At 36.7% G+C, this 9,809-nt stretch overlaps 1 protein-coding gene across 1 annotated transcript in view; it reads left to right on the forward strand.

The window, feature by feature from the left end:
* LOC124171360 (proteasome assembly chaperone 2) overlaps window positions 1-5,854 on the forward strand; it is a 49,568-nt gene extending 43,714 nt beyond the window's left edge. Inside the window, exons 7-8 of the mRNA XM_046550524.1 lie at window positions 601-709; window positions 5,727-5,854. Coding sequence (XP_046406480.1) covers window positions 601-709; window positions 5,727-5,801 — 184 coding nt within the window. The 3' untranslated portion in view covers window positions 5,802-5,854. The remainder of the gene's footprint in view (window positions 1-600; window positions 710-5,726) is intronic.
* The last annotated feature ends 3,955 nt before the right edge of the window (window positions 5,855-9,809 follow it).

Below are 9,809 nucleotides of genomic sequence, written 5' to 3' on the forward strand. Positions count from 1 at the left end.
TAGTCTATGCTCAAAACATTTATCTTCCTGGAATCGATGGAATCGGAATCGGCTTTAGGCCATCGATTCTCGATTCCGATTCCGTGCCCGAGAATCGGTGGAATCGAGAATCGACATTTGGAATCGACTCATCCCTAGATTTAATATTCGAATTTGATATTTGAGTTCGAGAAATCTGCTATTCGACCCATCTCTAAAAATAGCCTTGTGTATGTTTTGTTTGCATTTCAAAATTACAGGGGAATTCTGACGACGTGGAGATGGTAGGTTATCTAATGCAAGGTGGAATGCATATTATACAAAACTTTTTGCCTCAAAAGCACAAATGTTTGTATTATATGTATATATTGTAGAATTCTATCTCAGATAACCTCTTATTATGTTTAAAATGATTCCATAAGGAAAAATGACAGTTGATGAAATGAACTTTTTGTTAAATTTATTAAAAATTCTTGAAAGTAATTAATTTAATGTTACAAAGTGCTGATTTTTAGGTCCTTATGCGATTGTATCATCTTGTTGTGTGTATCATTTATTTAGGATGCTATGAATTTTCCAAAGTGCATCATATAATTTTCAATGTATGCTGTCTTCAATCAGGAACCGCATGGGTGTGCCTAATCTGGGAATGATGATGTTTGCCTACGAGGGTGATAATGAGAGTGAGGCATTCACATTGGCTGAAGCTGTTGCCAATCTTTGTGACCTGGTGAGTGTGTGTGAAATTTTGAATACATTAACTAGGTTACAGTTACGGCACATTTGCTGCTGTTTTCTGAAAATTTACATGAGTGGTCTTATGGTTTTTATTGGTTAGATCTATGGTGAATTAGGTATCATGAACAGTGAATAAGTTTTTAAATGTGTGCATTGCCTCACTTCAGTTTAAAGTTTTGCAGTAACAACAAATCCAACAAATAAATTTTTACATCAACCAATTGTTATATGATTTCTGGCTACTAATGGGTCAAAGGGTAGAGCTCTGTTACAAAAGAAAATGCTGTTGGATTACTATATACGTAATAAGGCAAAGCAGCAAACCATGAATTAGTGTTCCCAGAAACTGAGAATTGGATGGAATTCATTGTTTTCTGGAGTTATCAAATTGGCTCTGGAATATTCTGTGGTGTCAATATATATAACGGTAACAGAAGCTTTGTTCGTTTTTAAATTACTGTTTATCCTGGCCTATGTGACGCACCTTGATTTTCAGGTGAGAATTTACAAAAAAACTCAAATACTTGGACCATGCAGAAAAGAATCAAAGAATTTTAATGATACCATTTTACACAAAAACGGAACTTTAACATTAAAAAAATTGGCAAATATGTCGGAGTTTATTCATCATAGAATCCCAAAAATTCCTCATCACTGCTGCTAAAATCATAAGCGTAGTTATTTCCACGGTATTCGTCACTTTCCTCATACTAAATGTCATCATCACTCACATCCAGATTTTGTACCATAAAAATCAGCAATAGACATATCTACTGCTAATTATCTTGCTTCAAATGAAATCATTTATGTTGAAACAGTGATCCTGTTCTTCCTTTGGTTTATTATCCAGTTCTTAACATGGTCTTCAAGCTTTGGCCATTTCGTAGAACATGAACGTAAAGTTTTCTTACTTTTATCTGCATTCACTAAATCTATTTTCTGCTTCCTCCATTCTCGTATCATCTTCTCAGTTGGAGGTGGGCCAAAACCCCTTGCAGCTGCCTGGTTATCGTGTTCTGAAGGATATTTCACAACTTCAAGTTTAAATGCAATACTGTATGACAATCTTCTCACCATAGATCCCATGAGGTTATTCCAATTTTTACTTTCTATGCAGCACTTGGTTTATGAGCGTAAAAACAGATACGCAGACTAATTTGAAAGAAATGTATTACACACTGAACACCACTCTTAAGCCCTGTTGAGCGGAACTGAAACAGTTACGTGGACCGGAACGGAACCACGGAACATGTATGAATGCATGAACCAAATTAGAACTGGTTCTATTTTCCTTACTACTTGCTCAAAAAAGTGTTATTAACCCATCAATGCCCACGGGTGCCATATGGCACCCAGTGCAGTGCTGAGCCAATACTCCTGCAATGCATTTAATATGTGAATTTTAGTGTACATTTTGGTGCACATACGTAGTAGAAGGTTTCCTCTATTAGGTATTCAGTCAGTTTGAATTGTGTTCATTGTGTTGAGCTCATATGTATCATATTTTTTAAAAGTGAAATATGTGTGAATTTAAAAAAACTTTGGGCGCTGACGGGTTAAGGACATTTGTAATGAATTGAACTATTTTCAGTGTCTCATATGGTAAAATAATACTTAATGGTAAGTATTTATCTCGGCGAATCGGCTTGTTTATTATAGGACAAAGTTATACCGGCATACCATAGGCACATAAGATGCAGGCTGAATTTAGAGAACATTTTGGAGTAAAAAAAAGTGCATCTTATAGGCTGGGAAATACGGTACTTAGTAAAATTGACCTTGTGTTGTTGCATTTTATATTGCCATAAACACTGAAAGTAGGTACAGTGGAAGCTTGGTGTAGCAAATGCTCATAATCCCTTGAAAGTCGCTTGCTTTATTGGGTGCTCGTTATATCTGAAGGTTAAGGATATATGTATCAATATCCCTATTCGTTTTTACTTATTACTTGTTTTGTTTTTATCAGTGCTATTTCACAGAGGAATAAGATGTGCGTTCGCCTTAACGTACATGTTAGTTTGTAATTTTGCTGATGAAATGTCTCAAAATTATTATTGCTGTAATTTCAAAAGACCAGGTACCCATGGCTGCATGTCTCACTATGTGTAGTGATGTGATCCCGGATGTGAAATTATCCAGGATTGGTAAGATGTGTTAAAATGCTGCATGATGGCAGAAACAATATTCCCTGCACTGTGCCAAAGCAATAAGTATTAGAATAGGCAATAATAGCAGGAAGCAGTTCTGTGAGCATATGGAATCATGCCATCCCTAACCCTCAGGACCCTTATGTAGATACCCACGAGCCCCACTTAACTGATGGGGCCAGGGTGGTGAAAACATGGAAGGTTGGCACATGAAGCAACCTGCATCCTTTGCCTTAACAACACCAAGAGCCGACAAGGATGGACGTGGACGCAGCTGAGCTACCGAAACTGTTGTCAAACTCCACAAGCTAAAGGTCTAGCGAATGGAATGCACTGAGGAGACTCACCTCCACGCATTTGTTGGGCCGTCGGTGTGTTTTCCCTTTGGATCCATGGCGAGGTTTTTTCTCTCTTTAGATTCATATTTGGACCCACCATTTATGTCTCCCTAAAACGTGGCTCTGCAGCCTATTAGGTCTCTTTTATGCGCGGTAGATGCGGTGAAGTTCTGGGAGGTTTTGAGTCTGAAGTAATCATAATTTATTAATTTTTTAAAAGAGGAATTCTTAATGTCAACATACTCTACCCAGATGACTCAAGGAAAAGTTAATATAAAATTTTTCTAAACTACTTAAATATTAAAATGCTATGTTATCACATTTATTTCTAAACAGATTCATTCAGGGAGTGGAAAAAAGCAGAAATAAATTGGTAAATGAACTCTCAACACTACTTAATCGGACGACTAGTAATAATTATTCCGTTATGACTGAAATAATGGTCGACTATGTCTGCAAAATTTTTATTCAAGCTCATCCGTGATTTAACTGTGATATTTTTTTGGTTAGAATGGTAGAATTTCCACCTTGCCCGTATAGCTATTAGTGTAACAGACTGTGAAATATTAAAACTAATACGGAAACAGCAGAGAAATAAATCAATGGGTCCTGTTAATGTGTCCATGGATGCATTGAAAATATTGGATGAAGCAATAGTTCCTTACATTAGAAGACTTTTTTTTTCATCACACTAAATAATGGGGACTTGACCTCCATCAGGAAAATGGCTCCCATCATTCCCATTTTCAAGGGAGCTGATAAAACCAAAGTAGATAATTACAGACCAGTAAGCTTAACATCGATAGTGTGTAAATTAATTGAAAAGGTTATCGCTAGGTACTTGAGCAAATTCTGAGATAAAAACATGTGGCTATTCTTTTATCAACATGGTTTCAGGAAGGGCTTTTCTTGCGAGACCCAGTTACTGGGGCTATGGCAAGACATTGCTGAAGTCCTGGATCAATGATGATATTGTGGTTTATTATGGAGAGTTTGAAATTGGGTTATTTGGGTCAATCTTCATTTGTTAGTTGCATGATATTAGAATACATAGAAGGGAACACTCAAAATTAAAAATTGGTTTTTGTCATTTAAAACCGGAAAGGTATGAATGATAAACACACAGGCCAATTTTCGGAGCTCAAATTTAATTTTTAAATGAGATAGGTAGGTTTGAAAGTCCGCTGGGATCTTCGGCTTTGCCCACGACACGAAACGTAATTCTGTTGGCTGACGTAGTGTGACGTCTGAACTTCTTGAATGTCACGTAAGTAATGCTTGGAGAAGCCTTAAATGCTTTGGGTTCATGGAAATAGTGGCCAGAAGTTTATCATCATGGTGAAACAAAATGTTAATTTGGTTCTGGCTAATTCCCGAAATGTACTGACATTATCAACAGAGACTGTACAATTTTTTTGTCTCAAAATGAATCATTTCATTAAAATGATAGTTTTACAAGATGAAATGTTTACAGTTTTGAGTGAGACCGTAATCACAGCAATTATCGTGGATGATTTAATTTGTGAACGTACCATCAAAAAATCCTTTACTTATTACTGCTTTTTAGCTTGTGGATATAAATTAAAAAATTAAAGAACAAATCATCACAATCAATATCCTTCCCCTACTAGCTGTTTTCGTGCCCTCAGAAGGGGAGAAATTTGGGTCTTTTGCCGTTTCTTACAGGATTGGCCTTCAAATTTTGTTGGCATCTTTTTAAAATTAGGAAATAAATGGTGGATAAAATCCAGGCGTTGGTCGATAAAATCCTGGTACTCAGATGATTTTAACTACAAATGAATCTGGTTATTTCATGAGAATTGCAGTTTATATGAGTAGGAATTTTTCTCAACTGAGATTGGACAGTAATTAGCTGAAAGGACACGAATATACAATCTCTGCATCTTCCTCTGCTCCTTTTCTCTCAGTGAATGAATCTGCTTTGAAATAAATGTGCTTACGTAGATAGCCATTATTTTAATAAATTTTGTAGTTTAAAAAATTGGCATTAATTATTTATTGAGTTGACTGTGTCTATTATGTTGATGTTAAGAATGATTCTTTTAGAAAATGAAAAAAATATACTTCGATTCAAACTCTCCCAAAACTTAGCTGCGGAGTCACATCTACCCAATACGTAAACATTGAGTCCAAATAAGAATCTAAAGAGAGGAACAACCTCGCCAAGGAGCCTGAATGAAAACACTCCTACAGCCAAAGCATGAGCGTGAACATTGAGTTTCCTCAGTGCACTCCATCCGCTTGGGCTATTACGTCTGGTGTTTCACTCTTGTCTTACTAGTTCGATTGCCCCTCCATCTGTCCTCATCGGCTCTTGGTGGTTTATGGTTGAGAGATGCAGGTTTCCTCATGTGCCAACCTTCCATGTTTTTACTGACCTGACCACATCAGTTAAGTGGGGCTCATGAGTATCTACTATTGGAAATATTATTATTATATATATTATTGGAAACGATAGTACCTGTGAATTAATAACGTTCAACCTGACCTTGAATATTTTCAGAAGGTGCAAGGATGGAAAAAACCTGTGTCATGGGCGTTGCTGTATGGAAGTGGACCACCACCAGAAATATACTGAGTTTGTTAATGTGGCATTGCTCATAATAAAAAAAGCAACCCTATTTGCTTCAACCTATTTTTTTGATTTCTAAGAAATGAAATTATGGGTTATAATTGAAGGAGGGTACTCTGTAGAATGAATGTTACAATCAAGATTTATGAACAGGAATTGGATGGAACAGGAACAGGATGAAACATTGGTCTAACATATTTATGAGGTAATGACACTGAAGAGTTTTGTTCTGGAACAATTATGAACGACAAAATAAGAATATTTAAATGAGGGATGAATGGATCCAGGACTTTTTTGGAATCAGATCTGGATCGGATACTTGATTTCAGGTATTGGATCTTCAGATGTTTTTGGATCAAAATGCATATACAGTGGAACTTGGTTAGTACGTTTCTGAAGGGACCACGAAAAATGAACGTACTAACCAGGAAAACGTACTAACGAGGAAAGTAAATAATAGCAGTCGGGGTTATTGCAATCAGTGAAAAAGTCGTCATAATTACAATTACTATCGGTAGTTCTCATAGGATCGCCTTCCTGAACTCTTTTCACTTTTAAAATCAAGAAAATGAGCGCTACCATGAAAAACAATACCATGTGAATAAAAATCGCAATTTTTCATGGACATCCCGGAGATTCCATGATTACGGCGTCTATCTCCCGTGATTTATCCTATATATATTTACAGAACGAGGACGAGTGAAGCTCAGACAAGTCATTTTTCTTTCTCACAGCGTACTCGGAGAATATAACAATAACCCGGAGTAAGTCAACTGGTTTTTTAAACATCATAAAAATTGGGCAAAATTATATTGACTTTCAAATTACGGCAACAGCCGTAGACATTCGCTTCTGGAATTATACCATTTCGATTGTAAAATCGATCGATATATCGACTGATGACACGCAAGATTATTAGATTACGACGTAATTACAAGAAAATTTTATATTAAACAGTTGAAATTTACTCTCAAAATTTGTCTAATGTCGTCTGCTTTCGTTCCGAGATCAAGTATTTTTAAGCTAAGCTTCGCGTGGAGATCCAGAGGATCGTCTGCTCCCGCAACAGTAGTCAAGTAAATACGCACGATGTCGAGTTTATGGAGCAGCACTGCTTAAGATAATGTGGGAATTGTCTAATACCGTTAAGACTCATTTCATCATCATGATAACTCGTGCAATAGCAACAATTGCCCACTCACGAACTTGGTGCGCAGCAGTGGGCACTCCTATGGCAACAGAAGGTGAGGAGCTCGGGGTGGGGAAAATTGGGGCTTCTTATTGGCTGTAGTTTTTCATAGTCAGACATTCCCGAAAAATGGCCGCATTTTATTATTCAGCACGTCACAAGAATTCAGAAATGCATTTGGATAAATTACGGTAGAAGAAAGAGATGTGGAATGAATGGAAGAATGTTAATGGCTAATAATAATAAATTAAATCATGAATTCAGACGCTTGCGACCCTTAAGAAGACACTAGAGAACGAATTGCTGGTTGCGTCACGGCAAGCAATTGAGCGTACTAACCAGGAAAGCGCAATTTTTTCAAACGTACTAACCAAATTCTTTTACCTGTATTTTGTTCGGATGGTACCGGGACCGAGGGAAATCGCCGTACTAAAGAGGAAAACGTACTAAGGAGGAACGTACTAACCAAGTTCCACTGTATCTAATTGACACTTTCTCGTAAATATGAGGAAATACTTTATTTGAAGATACTTAACATCCAGGCACTTGAGTTACGTGGCTTCAGATGTGTGGTTAGATTATAAAACCCATCCTTGTAGAGTATGGCATGCCATCAATGCATATCATTTCACCAAGCAGCTTGGTGGTACATTTCAATTATCTGATGAACTAATCTTTTTTGTTATCAACAAATTGCCTTAAAGTCTTTTGGGCACATGAAAAATTCTTTATGCTGCACTGAAAAACTGAGGTTGACGCTGATGAAATTGTTGATGATGAAGACATTGAGCTTGGTGGATACACTACATTTCCCCGATGGTTGTTCAATCTCTAAAGGTTTACCCAATGTGCCTGTAATCTTTTGCATTGAAATTTTCCATGGCTGCAATTCTGCTGCATATCCCCTGCAAGAGCTTTTAAAAGAAATAGTTCATAAGTGGGACAAGCATCACAATGCAGGTACCCGGGCCCCTTGTCCTATAATTCCCCTCTTTGCGATGAGGGGCCATTGTCATACAATTGTTCATTCAATCAGTTTGTGAGATGAATATTTGTTTCTTTCTCAAAAAATATGAACTAAAAATTGAATTATTTGTCTTTTGAGCAGTGTTTACAATTTTTAAACGAAATTCTGCCATATATATTAACTTATATCTCGATTCCAGTGTAAAAATCAACAGGGAATTTTTGAAGCATTAAATCTGTTAGTATTGACAGTAGAACTTCGTTCAAAATTTTTCTGTTCTCAGAAAAAAAAAGAGGAATACAATTTGAAGATTGCAATTCATGAGCAAGTAACAGTTTTCCATTTAGCTAATTCATATGAACAAATCATCAGTTGACGGCGAATCAATGCCGTTGGTAGGGTTATCGACCGCGAAAGGTGGGCCCAACTACCCTGTGAGTCTGAAATAATGCAGAGTTCTCCCCCGCTGGGAAGGGTCGAAAAAGGTTGGTGCTGAGAGTGTGTGATTATCTGCGAGGCCCTTCTTAACTAATGTCCTGCAAAAATGCCCCGTATAGAGGGGACTGAAGAGTCTCTTGGGACTCAGTCGAGCAGTAATACCAAGGAGGGAACTCCTTTCTGCATTTAATATATTCCGTGGGATCATGAGCAATATTATATACATATTTTCAACAAATTTTCTTTCAATAACTGTGGTAAGTTTTTGACCTTGAAAATGAAACAATGTGTTGAAGCCATGGCCATTTGTTGAGTGTTGAATGAAAAAGTGTGGAAATTACCATTTGTGTTTTTCATCATGGATGTAGCAAACTTCCACTAAATCAAGCCTGAAACGATTTTAAACATTTTTTGATGAAGCTGAATGATAATCAGGAGAATTTTTGACTCATTTAAAAGCTTAGCTCTGCATTTTACAGGTTACGCTGTATGACTTGTAAAACATTTGTTGGCTTTATACTGTAAATTGTTTGAATCAGATATTTCTTGGGCATGTGATAGGTTCATCTAAGGGCTGTGTTTGACATTTTGGTCTACCTCATTGACTGTATGTATAAAATATCTGAACAGTCTTTTGAATTATGCAGATTTTCTTATGATCCAAGGTAACAATGGTATATTTTTTTAACTGAAGGTTCTGAGCAGTGTCAATTAGATCCCTGCATAAGCATAAAATTTATCATTTGCATTTGCTTGCCCCAGAAATCAGAATGGGTTTGGCTTGGTAAATCATTATGGTCTATAAATCACTAGACTGCATGGGTGAACCACTAGGGTCTCCCCTTAGTTATCTTTTGTTTATGTACTAACTACTCAGACATATCAAAGCTTGAAGTGGAAATTTATGGTCCTGCAAAGAAAGCACAATATTAACACGTTGCGTACGGATGGCGAGAATTCTCATTATTTTTTTCCCGAACGTTCCGGACGGATGACCAAGATTCTCGTCATTTAGGCGCGTCAACCTAAACAATTTTAAAGCGTACAATACATACATATTCATTAGTACGTTTTCAGTCGTTGTTCGCTATTCATAATGAATTGATACATGATAACATTTGATTGGGTAAAGTTATATTCTAAACATTAGCTTTTTAACCATGTTTAAACCAAAGGCATTACGCCCTAATAGGCACATATTTCCCAGAATCGGCGTTCCCAGGAATTTAAATACCCCGGTACGCAACGTGTTAATAACTAATATTAATTCATTTCCAAAGACTTGCTCTTCCCTATGTCCATAAGTCTTTACTTATAAATTGATGATAGTGAGAAGCCATTCTCAAGCGTCTGGTGCTCAATTGTTATTATTTGATCTCAAGTCACTGTGGCTTTTAATTCATTACAGCCTATCTTAGCC

Source organism: Ischnura elegans, chromosome X (assembly GCF_921293095.1).
Source record: "Ischnura elegans chromosome X, ioIscEleg1.1, whole genome shotgun sequence".
Classification (NCBI taxonomy): domain Eukaryota; kingdom Metazoa; phylum Arthropoda; class Insecta; order Odonata; family Coenagrionidae; genus Ischnura; species Ischnura elegans.